General features: G+C 38.3%; 1 protein-coding gene across 8 annotated transcripts in view; it reads left to right on the top strand.

The window, feature by feature from the left end:
• Window positions 1-13,980, top strand: part of TENM3 (teneurin transmembrane protein 3) — a gene marked incomplete at its 5' end in the record, with an annotated part of 318,571 nt that overhangs the window by 186,462 nt on the left and 118,129 nt on the right. For all 8 annotated transcript variants that reach the window (XM_084263689.1, XM_084263690.1, XM_084263686.1 and 5 more), the window contains one exon: window positions 12,019-12,257. In XM_084263689.1, coding sequence (XP_084119815.1) covers window positions 12,019-12,257 — 239 coding nt within the window. The remainder of the gene's footprint in view (window positions 1-12,018; window positions 12,258-13,980) is intronic.

The raw sequence follows: 13,980 nt of genomic DNA, 5'->3' as shown, positions 1-13,980 counted from the left end.
TAGCAAATGTTTGTTTTAGAAATACTATGACATATTAATGGCGTAATAAAGAATGACCAACCAGTCAAAGAAGCTAATAAGAATTATATATCTAATCTGTAATATTTTTACCACCTACTTTAAAATCAGAACTGCTGATAAATATATAACTAGAAATAAGTAATTCTATATACATTACTATTTCAATTGGTTTAAATAAAGTTTCTGTTATAGAACTGGTCCAGGTCTACTTAATTTTGTCATCAGTATCAGTCTTATATTTGAAATATGCTTTGGCATGCTTACCCCAAAACAGTATACCTGGTTTCTCATCTGCGTACAAAAATTTCCTGACAAAACAGTAACATATCTTATGAGTTCCAGCCTGTTAATCAGCACAATATGCTAAACTTTATTAAGGAATTATTAATCATACTTTTACCTTTTCTCTTTTTTTGTTTATGCTGTGGTAAAAATCAGAGTTTTATGTCAAAATTCTGTTTTGGTAATTGTAACTCTTAACATCACAAAAGGGATATGGTGCTATTTGATTAAATTAGATCTGCATCTACTCGTTAATAACTAATTCATCTGTAAAATATATTGACACTGTAAATTGATCTGCTTCATATTCCAAAAAGTCTTAAACTTCCATTTAGCCACAAATTAAAATCAACGCCAGGAAGAGAATGGTGTGTTAAATTCAATTAGTTAATCATTATCAACAAACTCAAAAGATACTGCGGATATTTACTGGAATACCCTAATATATTTTCTTTAAAGTAAAAATGTAAGCACACTGTATTAAAAAAGAACAAAACCAAATATGATTGTTCCCTGTAGACCAATTACCATACAGTACAGATTCAGATGCATAATTGCTGAAGTAGAGTTAATAGAACCATGCCTGGTTTATGCTTTATATGTTTGTAATGGGACCACCAAATGCAACTATTTTGGCAAATGGACTATGTTATATGATATTCCTGTTAGTTGAATCTAATTCAGGTAACAATACAATTAAATTTATCTTGTTTGTAATCCCTTCATTTTTAAAATTACACTAGCAGGGATCATTGCCTGGTGTGAAAGTTGTCCAGAGATAATAACACATCAGTTCCAAAGCATAATAGATTTGAGACTACAACATGCTATCAGCATGAAGATTCAGTTTAGCAAGCCCATTATCATACTGTGTCACAGCTAGAATTGTTATATATTTGTTTCTTTGTTTTCATGTCATGCGTGTGTTACGTTATGATATACTATTTCTTCATTTGTATGGCTTATGGAGAGAATATTAATCTAATGATTTTGACAATTTTAGTATTAATAATTACAGTAGAAATAGAAATTTTGCATAGACATTCTAATGATTCTTGTGCCTGGACCTAAAGAATAGTTTTTATGGTTTCAAGAGAATTGTGCACAGGGTATTAATTGTCAAAAGGCAGCTGGAAATCTCAAAGTATTTTAATGGTATGTATTGCTGGCTTCACTTGGTGCCACTATTCTTTTCTCTAGTATGTAAACATATGGTGGTATACATGTTGACAGATCAGCTTAATTTGAAGTAAAAGGTTTGGGTTTGTTCTACCTAATTTGATAGCTCTCTGCCCAAGTTATCTGGATGTCAAAAATCTGAAAAAAGAAGATAGATTCACAATTAGTAAATGCCCATATTTCTAACAGGTAAAGCTTTCTAGCGTTTTGTTGTTTCTACAGAATCTCCTCGTTTTCTGAAAATTTCATCTTTTGCCTGGCTGGGGTTTGAAAAATTTCAGTTGTATTTAAGTGAGGATTCTTTATAAGGAAGTTGGCTGGGGATTCTAGTCATCTGTTGAGGAACATTCAGGAGGGGAAAGTTTAAATGATGTCAGGTTGTTATAAGGGCATAGTGAATTAAATTTAAGAGGTGAAGAAGCCAGAAGTACAGAGTGGAGAGGAGAAAACTAGCAAAGACTGGACCCAAAAGGGATAGTATTTGGTGTGCAAATGGGTAGATGGAGTAATCCAGAAGGAGAAACTGAGAGGGGCTGGTTAGGCATAAGAGGGATGTAATACCTAGGTTGAAAGCCAAGATTATTCCTTTACTGCTTGTGATTATTGTGAAATCCCTTTGAATAGCATGCACTTCATCACATAGGACTGACTCAAGATGGTGCGAAACCTTGACTCTTGGCATATGCTCTGCAAGTGACAGATGACAGAAATAATCAAACCAAAGATTTTGTATCCCTGCTGGCCTATGTTGATAAGAAGCCTTTCAATGCAATCTCTGAAGTTTCTTCAAACATGCTTTAAAAACATCACAAGTTAAACCAAAAACCACTCTAGTAAAAAAAAGTTACAAACACCAAAGCTAAGCACACAAAATTTACAAAGTTAAAAGCTAGAAGCTAACCTCTTCCTGCAGTTGCATGGCTGCAATTAAGCCTGCCATCACAATAAGTGTAGCTTGAGTTGAACCAGAAATGAATTTTGATAGATACTGGAGAGTCTTTTTGTCACCTTCAGACAGGTGAGAAAGCAATACCAAACATCATGGGAAAGCAAAGACCTGCGTAGCTGTATAGCGCCCGTATCCAGTGTCTCTGGTAATGTAGGCTACACAAAGAGGAGTCATGCTCCAAAATGGCATCTGTCAGAATGAGTAGCATTAAAGTGTCGCCCCATTCTGAGCACCATGTGTACTCCTCTGCCTTGTTGAATCCCTGAATGGTGGTCCCTCAAGTCTACAAATCCTGGCATCTTCTTCCATAAGAGAGAGTATCCAAGTGTAGTATATGAGTCTCCACCAAGCAACTATAAGAGCTGGAAAACAGGAATGATGGTTGCATCATATGTAGGTACACAGTTGCCAGGATGGTGGTAGTGGCTGTAACTCGGACGTTATGACAGTCTGTCACTGCAGTGATATGATACTGGCTGTTCTGAGTGACTGCTGGTAGCATAGTCGTGGCAGCACAGAGTTCATCATGGGTTATCACGGACTGAATTGCAAGAAAACCACGGCTGTGGACATCAGTAACTTAACGAAGGTTCATAGATCCATTATGATGGAAACTTCCGCCTGCGTGCAGCTTGAGGCAGAATCAGATCGTATCAGTCACTGGCAGAGCAATGCTCTACTTTAACTTCTCTTTGGTTTTATCTCCTTTTAAAATGTCCAGTAGCTCATGTTTTTCATCTGCAGATGAAATTTCAACCTTTGTTCCAACTTCTGAATTAGTCTTTGGTTAAATAAGGCAACTCAGAGTCCCTCTTAAACCACGCTTGCTTATTGAAATTGTCTCCATGTGCCTTTTGAGACATTTAGAGCAATTGTTCTCTTTCAGCTTTATGAAGACAGCAAGGGTAGTAAAAGAGGTTGGAGTGCTTTTATTTTCTCCCTGTAAAGTTTAACTTAACATTCAAGACAGTAACTGGCGAGGATTAGAATACCTCATCTCAGAGACAACTTTCTGTCTCTCTTGGTAGGGATATGATTCCAGAGGAGCAGAGAACAAGCCAAATAAGGAGTTGTAATCTAAATTCTTACTGCTCACATGAGCATTTCCAGTCCTCAGTGCAAAATTCATATGCTTTCCTGCACAGGAGGACTGGAATAATATGAACTTTCAGTATCAGAAAGTGCACTAAGGGGCTGTCAGGGCTGCCACCTTCAGAAGTGAATATCACCAACAACATCCAGAGCAAAGTCACTTACTGCACCCTCAGTGGAAGTCTGTGTAGGTACTAGTCCTGTGAGAGACCAGAAGAAGCCTGAAAGGAGAACAGAGCCATTTGATATTTTTTTAGCAATACTAAATCTACTTCCATCATCTTCTGGAGGGTAGGTAATGAGATAATGCTGCAACAAAGATTATGAGTAACTAAAATTGTGTCAGGTTTCTTTGCTTGTGCACCCAGCAACATGAGTCATTCTTTGCATCCAGCTCTCCTGCTCACTTCTGCAAAGTGTGGCTTAGCGTTGCTTGTTTCCCTTTCTCAGCTTCACAGGGTGCAGCATAGCAGAGAGGAGCACAAAAGAGCAGGCTTGGCAGCACTGGCTGAATATACTGGTTCTTTTGATCCAGACATATCTAGGATCAAAAGGATCACATGTATATTGCATGTATATATATATCACAGAAGGGAACTCCTCCTTTCTGGGAAAGAGAGCTAGCAGCCCAGATCTGAATTTGAAGGAACAAATAATAGGATTTTTACAGACACCCTCTTCATGCTGTATCACTGTGTTCTTTTTTGCACCACCAAGAAGGTAGGTGCATCGCAGAGGAAGATACTCTTGGCACACTTCAGGAGAAGTATTTCTGGGCTTTTGTCAGTATCCAGACCTTCAAGTCACTACGTCCTGGTAGCTTTCTCAGCAGATCTGGGATACTGTCATTCGTGCCAGAACTGTTGTCTGAAGCTTCAGCTGCAGGTTGTGGTGCTAGACTGCTGTAGTCTTTCTCCAGCAGCAGCCAGCAGAGGAGCAGTAACCTGCCAGGGGCCAGATGTGAAAGAACACACAAGCAGTAAGGAAGGCACTTGCAGCCCTAGCAGTATATTCTTTTTCTTCCTGGCTTTCCGTCTTCAGTTTGTAAAGAAAGTGGGTCCTCAGTGTAAACCAACCCAAATTTAAGGAAGTGTTACCATATGTAAAGTGTTTTTTCTAAAACATTTGAATAAGCTGTTAGAGGAGGCTTATCTCCAGTTCCCACAGATGTTTCCTCTGGTTTTGCATATGGATAATAGTTCTTTTCTCTTTCTTTGCACCAAACTTTGATCGTCATTTGATCTGATGTGATCTTGGAGCTTTTTTCCAGGATTATGGTAGTATTAATATTGGCTCTGAGGAAGCAGAAATTCGCTTTTATCTCTTCCTAAGCAATTTTTTTGATTGTAATGCTGCACAGAAAATAAACTGAGACAAATTTGCAGAATAATGTCGGTTTTGTGCTGGCTTAGATTTATGTTAAATGCAGCCATATGGTTCTGTGGAAGTCAGTCTTAAGCCTGCGCTAAGGGCAAACACCACCAGCTACAAGGTTTCATCTCAGAAGAATGGTAACAGAAGATGAAGACAGGCATAAAGTGCTCACGGAGAAACAAAAATCCAATTCCTTCTGGAGCCTACTGGGAAAGCTGATCTCATGCATCAGTGAACCAGAGTTCATATGAGACCAAGCCAGTAATTTCTGTTATCTCTTACATCTTCCCTATAACGTCAGTCATCAGAGATTAATCTTTTCTTTCCATCTGCTTCCTCAGCTCAGTGCAAGGAATCAGGTTTATGGATGTGATCTATCCATTAGTGAACCAGGTTGAGCTCTCTAATGTCAAGTGGCAGGTGAGGGTCATGGTCTCACTCAGAGAACCCAGTTCAATCCAGCATGAATAGGGTCTGTCAGCAGAGAGCGAGCATACCAGTGGGTAGAAGCAGTGCAATGATTGATCGCAATCTCAGACCACAGTTTTTTCCACAGGTAATGGTTTTCTTCTGATTCTGACAGCTAATGTGTCTGATAGGGTTTGTGTAAACAAACAAAAAGCATGATAACCCGCTCCCAGGAGGGAAAAATTCAGCTGGTTTGCATTAAGGAAAGTCAAGGAAAGATAAATACAAAAGCTTAAGAGAAGTTGGAGCAAACTAAAATAGCTGCAGCTGGATATATATATCCTCTCTCTCGAAGTTACTTTCTCAAGATCAACTGATTTATTTGCATGGAAATGGTGAATAGAACAGGTAACAGATTGAGGACCTTAGCAGAATGGATAAGAACATTTACCTGGGCTTTCATACCAATGTCTTAATTCATATAGTAATACACAGAGATTCAATACTCCGTAGAGGCAAATAGGTAATTGGGCTGGGGGTGGGAACAAACCTGCATTCCACAGTATAAAAATTGGTATGTTCATTTTGTGAAGTACATAACCAATGACTACAGAACACAGAATGGTATTGACTTGGCTGGAAGAGTCAACAGTGATCCCTTGTACTGGTACTTCCTAATATGCCCAGGGTTTTTCTCAAATTGGAGGAGAAAGAGAGTTATGTATAACAGGTTAGTGGACTTGTAATTTATATGGAAGAAATTTTTAGAGACTCATTAAATATACTTAGATATTTGGGGGCCTTTTGGCACCTTACAGTGAAAGAAACCAATATAAAAAAGATTCTTTTTCTTGCTTCTTCCACCTCTCCTCAAGTCACTTCCTATTCCGTCATCTTCCAAATGTCAGTTTTGTTATATTCTGCACTGAAAACAACTTTACTCAACTCCACAGTTGCCTTTGACCCATAAATAGCCTAAATTTTGCTTTTTGCTTTTTTGCTTTAGGCAATTACTTCTTATTGCTTTTGTATATTTTACCCTAAAAATAAAGTGAATCAAACAATAATACTATAAAAAATTGTCTTTATGTACTGCAGGGCAAACAGTACGTACTCATTGTACAAGAACAAGGGAACAATCAGTTAAATTCAAATTGAAATTGATAGAAGAAAATACATTTTGACACTATGTGTGCTTAGCCTGGAGAGCAAAATGCCACAAGGCATCAGTGAGAGCATGAGTTTTAAGCTCTTTAGAGGAAGAGTGAGCTGTTAGTAAGTAGTCTAGAAGGTGTTCATCCCCCTTTGTACTGACCCCTTTCAGACAGGGTGTTGTTCCTGCTGATCTGCCCTACTTCACTAAGTCCTGTTTCTGCTTATTTGGTTACAGCTACACATAGGTTTTGCACATGTAATTGTTCTCTATCAAATAAGATTATCCTTCTTCTCCACGTTTTTTGAAATGAACTAACTTTCTCATTGTACTGCTTATGCTCACGTGGATCTTACTCCTTAGACTCCTCTGGAGGACAGAGACCTCCTTCAGAAGTCCAGGTCAGAGACAATTTCTAACAATGAGTGCCCTTTGTAGAGCAGTCTTCTGAGTGTTAACACTCTTCTTCCTCAGTGGTCTTCTGGTAGTGGTCTGTAATGATCAGAAGAGGCACATATTATTACCACTATCATGGAACTGACCAAACATACTGCACGTAGAATGACACAGGAGACAGTACTGTAAGAAAACCTATACTGCAGTGGCGCTATGGTATTTGTTACTGAGCACAGTGGAAAGTATGTATTCAGAAACATTACCAAACTAATAGATTAATTCTGCTCCAGATTCTTCCGGTGCTGGTAGTATATAATACACAAGATTTAAAGGTTTGGGAGGAAGGGATTTAGGTTTTTTTAAGCAAATATATTCTAAATACAATTTTATTCTGGATCACTGATATTGCAGCTCTTGGGGTGAGTAGAGTTTTGTTGTTATATATGCCATCAGGCTTAGGGATATTGATCTTTATTCTGTGACAGCAATCATCATCTGAATAATAACATTGCATGAAGTAGCTTATAGCTATCTTTAAACTCGATTGGCAAGCTGATAAATAAGATGCATGTTCTGATGTACTCAGAAGTTCTGTAGAATTTTGTTGGGCCTTATTCACAATTCCTTACTTAGTATGAATTTTGTAGGAACTCTGTGTGACTTTAAATATGTTGTGACATATTTGCCATGGGATTCAGCGTGCTATTGGTGTGGTTATGCCATATGATGTATTTTAACACAGAACTAAAATGCTGCCAAGAAAGTTTAGAAATGAAAAGGTAGGTTCTTTCACATGTCTTGCAAACATATGCAAAGCGTTCTATATATGATGCCCAAAACCAGAGAAATCATAGCTACAGATCACAGTGAATATTTCACAAGGTGAAACAATCACAGTGTGAGCTAAAAAAGTAGTAGTCATGTGTCTAATGTAAAAGTTATGCTAGGAATGTTAAAATCACGTGATAATTCTATAAAAATTGAGACCAATCTATTTAAAAGCAACATAGAGTACTCCTTTTTGCTTGGTGAACGCTTGTTTGTATAACATCTGTGCTGGCAGTCTAGAGTTTAGAGTTTCCAGACTTCTATGTAATATTGCATTCATTGGTGCATAGTATCCATTTTCTTCTAAATTTGGGTCAAAAGCTTTTGTCACAGATCCTCTCATAAAGGAAATTACTCCAAATGACTTTTCTTTTGCTGGACGCTTGGCTATCTAATATCAGAAGCATTTGGGTTTATGATCTGAGCCTTACTGTCCTTGAATGTTTCAATAATCTATCTCCATTTCTCTGAAGACACAGTTTTCAATTAAGTTAATTTTTCTGCCCAGCTCATGGGGGGGGTAATCACTTTTTCCCCTCCTGCTTTCCCACGTCTTGAATTTAGTAGAGGGTGCTTCAATTTTATTTTCCACAGAGCAAGTGGCAGCACAGGGAAAATCTTACTTGATGTGAACCCTTCACCCCAACTTGAGGAGGAAGAAAACTGTCTGCATGTCAGCGGGCACACACCAGCACTTGGTGCTCAGAGAGTACGGAGTTAAATTAAAAGCATGATTATTTTACTTTTAATCATACACTTCTGCTTTCTGAGCTGCCATCTTTGAGGGTTTTGATGCTTCATTTCTGCCTTATCTTTAAGGGGCAGAAGCTTAAGTAGAAGGCCTACTATTTGTGAAATAAGGGAACTTTCCAGCTGTCGTTACATACAAGGATTAGTTTATGTCATAGCTTTGTATTTTGCTACCAGTCTGTAGCTTAGGTTTCTTAGGTACTGACGACTTCTCCCTGTAAAATTTTAAGATTAGCTGCAGTTCTTGAAAGAAACATACATTGAATAAGCAGACAGAAATATATATTGAATAAACATAACAATAGAGGATTATTTGCTTTAAAAAGTGAATTGAATTATTTAATAAAAACAGAGTTAGCTTGTCTTGTAAAATATTAGCATGATTCACTGGATTTTTATACTCTAAAGCTTAATAAAATATTTTAAAAGCTGATTACATGAAGATCTAACAAGTGCTTGTTAAATGATCAATTTTGAATGGAGGATACACCATTGCAGGTGCTGTAAGCTCCCTATGAGATGAGACATAGTGTAATTGCCAGTAAGTCAGTGCCTGGTCAAGTAGTGCAAATAGTTTAGGCTTTAAAAATTAGCTCTTCAAGTTCCGTGGTTTGAAAAGACAAGGTAGATGGATATGCAGGTAACTAAAATCATTTGTGGATAGATTATGTTTCAAGAGCAGAAGAATGTCGGCGTTATCTGGAAGCAGCCTGGATTTGTTGTCAGATACCATATCCTTCTGAGCATCTCATAGGAACTCTGTTTGGCGTGGCTCAGTGAGGCAGACAAGATGTGCAAGCCCGATAGCGTTACACTTTAAATACTTAGCACGCGGAGTTAATGTAGCAGGAGAGTTTCTGACAACTTTGTTAGTAACTCCACTCATTAGGAAGAGAGATATCCAAACACACTTTCTTAACCCAGAAGAAGATGCCAGGCTGGGATTCTGTCATTATTTTCCCCTTCACATTTCTCCAGCCAGCTGGTGTGACCGCTCTGGCATCGTATTCATGGGATTCGAAGCAAAGGAGGAATAGCTTAAAGCGTGGAGCCATGCTGTGTGCTGCCTAGGACTACACTGCTGACTTCACATATAAAAGTTACCATTTTCTTTCATTGCCTTGATGCCTGAGGTGGACTGTCAGAGCTATGACAGCTCACACCACTACAGATATGCAGCCATCTCCCGAGTTTATCTATGGGATTAACTCCTCAAAGGCTTTGAGAATATGGATTACAGTCTCTAGTAGGCTGCACTGTACCAAAGCCGACGTCTCAGCTCTCGCTTTCTCAGAGGGACAGGAAAAAAAAGGAAAAGATCAGAGACGGACTGTTCTGTTGCATTATTTTGTTAAAGCTTAGACTGTATGGAGTTCCATTCAAGTGCTTGTATAATGTCAGTTTCCATTTTTAGTCTTTTGAGTCTAACAGCAAGAGCAGGAGGATGTAAAAATTGTAGGTTGGTGAGGCAGCTTCTTACTTCTAACATGGAAGTTGATGTTTAGGAGGAGTAGCATTATATCTACTGTATGGCTTTCTGTCAGTCCCTGAAAACCATACACTTTGCATATAGAGAAGGAAATAGCCAACTGTGTTTGGCATTTTATCAAGATCTATGTAGATATTTGTGAAATATACCTGGACATAGCATTTACCCTATGTAGCCAGAAATGAAAGAGCCGTAAGGTTAAGTGGTAAGACACTGTATCAGGACTTAATGAATCTACATTCTTCTGTGAGCCTGTAAAATCACAGTAATTCTGTTTTAAGGTGTAAAACTTTTTTTTTTTTTTTTTTTTTTTTTTACGGAGAGGTAGTTATTTTGGTGTTTGCTACATGTAAGATGTCACAACTTTTAATGAAGTACCTTCTTAGAGAGGATTTAAACCGCTAGGACTTTGTATTTTGAAATTATTAGTAATCCTCTGAGCTCAGAAGCCAAGAAAAAATTGGTGTGTGCTGTTGTGCATCGGTAGCATCTACTGTATATCCTTCTATTGTTACTGCCAGCAAGTTTAATATTGTGCAAAATGAAGTAACCTGTGTAGCATATTTCATGGGATCATGTTCGTAATGCAAATATTTTCAAGAAGACTTATGCCAAGATGTTCTAGTTCATCTGTTAACCTCCTGTAGCAAAATCACCTGCAAATAACAGACCTTGTTTATCAGCTGGTGGTATTTTTCTCAGGCTGCAGTGGGGCAAATCAAATTCTAGTGTCTCTACAACACATTTCTGACAAAGCTGCTATACCTGTGTAGGTTGGTCCATTATGATGTAAGGATCCAAGCATGCATCCTGGAGGATGAAAGTCCCATCAGCTGCGAAGCAGCTGTCCACAGTGTGACAAGGTGTAATGATAGGGCTTTCCCTGCTACAGCTAGCTCATTTGGTGCTGGATCCCCTGACCCATACTGGGTGGGTGACATGCAGTAGGCAAACACAGTGTAGGCATGCACGTGTATCAGCAATTCATGAGTGTCTCTTGCCTGTTAAAAAATGCAGGCACCTTTCTAGTTCTGTTTAGCTGTTCCTGGGCTTGGTTAAGTTCAAAATTATCCACAGTGTGCTTTCTTTCCATTTTTAGCTATAATATATTCATTTTGCAATGTTTAATTAGGTAAGGCCAAGTTACAGGGTTGCCAACATAACATACTGGTAGAAAAACCCCTGGTGCAGTGATCTTTGCTTGGCTGGGGTTTTGTTGTTGGTAGAGTTGTATACATACATGAGGAGAAAAACTCCAGGTAGTATATGACGTGCTTGGAGACTCTTCCAAAATAATTATGCTTGCATGAGCTAAAATTAAAGGATTCTAGTGTAGATAAGCTGAGGGAGTAATACTTCTTTTAGAAATTTTAATTGAACAAAATTCAATTTACAGCTAACTCAGAAAGTGTGTCTTAACTTTGGCTTTGCTTTTCATTTCTGTTGCTGTCTGTGGTTCTTTTTCAGCACTCGCTAAATATATTTCTTTAGAGTACTTCCCAGACTGTAACTAGCTGCTATATCCATAATCAGATCTTGTTATGGTAAGATTATGTGCAAGGAGATAGGAATTAGTGAACTGAGTATTTAGGACACACACACAAAATAATCTTTTAACTAGCTAATTTTGGCAAACTTGCCAAAAGTTTGTATCTGAGCGAGTGCTGTTTTCTTTGTACTTAGCCCAGGAAAGCTGTGATAAGTAGTGTGGGCTACAGTCAGATTGCTCATTATTGACTTTTTAATGGAGTTCCCTGTAGTCTGTAGCGGAAGCCAACAAAAATAAACAGCAGCAGCAGAAAGCCAGTCCCTACTTGACAGATAAACTCCAAGAGACCTCTTCCCTACTGGAACGTATTTTGGGTAGTTCTGCTTCCTCTCTGGATACCAGTGTATCACTGATGTTTGGGGGGGTTCAGTCTTTTCTTAAAGTGCTTTTTTTCTATGCAAATGTCATGACAAGCATTGCATCTGTGACCCTGTGTAGATTGGATGTTAGCTATTTGAAAAATAAGCACTATTAAACAAAATAAGTATGATTGCCTATGCTTCAGCTTTATTTACTTTTACACTTTACCATTGCTCTTTCTTCCACAGGCATTTCCTATTCAAAACAGGAACAGGGACCACACCGCTGTTCAGTACTGCAACGCCAGGGTACACAATGGCATCCGGCTCTGTTTATTCCCCTCCTACTCGGCCACTACCTAGGAACACTCTATCCAGAAGTGCTTTTAAATTCAAGAAGTCTTCAAAGTACTGTAGCTGGAAATGTACTGCACTCTGTGCTGTAGGGGTCTCAGTGCTGCTGGCAATACTGCTGTCCTACTTTATAGGTGAGTTCCATTTTTTATCATTGTCACCATGAATAGGGATGTCTGATGGCCTGTGACATCCTACTTTAACAAGCAAAGGTTTTGGTTTACAGTAAAAGCCACAATGATTTAATGAAAACTCCTAATTGTTTAGAGGAAATAAAAAATGTTTTGCAAGCATTCTGTAGCATGATAGTGGGTGAATTAACTTCAGAGAAGTATTTGAACTACAGTTAAGCTTTGTGATGCCTAGTTCTTACAAAAGTATGTGTGAAATATAGGCTGTAAAAATACTGTGAAGTGAAGATAACTTGCAGTATGTCCATGGAACTCTTATCCTCTCATCTTGCATGAAATATAATACGGTGTTTAGGAACGCTAAATATCGCTTATTTCATCATTTCATGCATGCATGTTTGCATATCGAGCTAGAGAGAAAGCCCAACACAGACTTTTGATTGGAAGACAGGGAAAATAATTTTCTAAAAGGGCAATGTACAGGAAAGTGAAGACTTCTTCCTTTCTTGTGGGTTGTTTATTTTTAATTATTTTCTTTTTTCTATTTGTTTGTTAGATTCCATTTCCCAATTTTTATATTAGAGGATTTCCTTTATTTCTTTCTCTCTTTAATTATTTAATTTCATAAATGTTCATTATAAATATATAATTTGAGTTTTAGGCAGCTAATGGGGGTAGTGCTTGTCTGTGAGAAAAATGTCACTGACTTTAATAAGAGAACAGAGCAGGCTCCTTTTTGTGCTTCTCACTTCTCCTGTGGCTTTGCGCATATTACAGATTCTTTTCACCCCAATTCCATAAGTGGTCTTCAAAGACTTTGTTTTACTTGATTTGTTAATTGGAAGTTTAAGTCACCCCCGTTACGGAAATGTAAGTGTAAGGGTCTGGTGTTTGGTATTGTTTGCACTCAGATTCAGAGGCTTCAGAAGTCAAGGAAAGAAAATAGAGGGTACTCAGTCTCTCCTTCTCTTCCTCTTTTTAAAATCAGTGTAAATTAATAATAAAGCCTAGAAGGCCTTCTGATCCTTAAGTCTTCATTGCCTTTGTTGAAACAGGCTTGCTACATTTCAATCCAAGGCACAATGTAAGCTGTATAAAGCCTTTGAAGTCATTCTTATTGGGCTGAAGCTCTTGTGAACAATGCAGGAAACTGGGTTGCTGAGTAGCTGGAGAAATTCCTCTCTGCCCTGGCAGAGCAGAGCTCCCTGAGCTCTTTCCACCTCCGCTGCCAGCCCCAAAGAGCAAAAGGCATGTATGCAAATGTAGGGTTTGCCACTGCTGTCCAGCCCCTTTCAGTCACTGATTTGTGGTTAATTTGTGTGAATGTGCACAGGAGTATCAAAGGGCAGTTTAGACTTAAGATTTGACACTTCATCTTTTTGAAAGTGGGATTGAAATAATCCCATTCATAAAGAACATTAATTGAACTCAGTCTCCATAATAGTGCCTCTGAAGTCATCAGAAGCAAGTATCTGCTACTAAATAAATACATAAATACAAAAGAAAAAAAACAGTATGAAGAATTACTGTCAAGAACTGGGAAAAACAGCCATAGAGATAGTAAAATATTGAAGACCTGGTTCAGAGCTGAGCTCTACACTTTGCTAGCCCCAAAGAGCCAGATTACTTATGAATCTGAGGGGCACAAGAAGATAGCTGTACTGGATTATTTCTCCCACAGGCACATTAAGAAATATAAGCATGTCTAATGCACCTCTATTCCTAT

Source organism: Gallinula chloropus (assembly GCF_964237585.1).
Source record: "Gallinula chloropus genome assembly, chromosome: 4".
Lineage (NCBI taxonomy): Eukaryota > Metazoa > Chordata > Aves > Gruiformes > Rallidae > Gallinula > Gallinula chloropus.
This window is presented reverse-complemented; position numbering and strand designations above follow the sequence as displayed.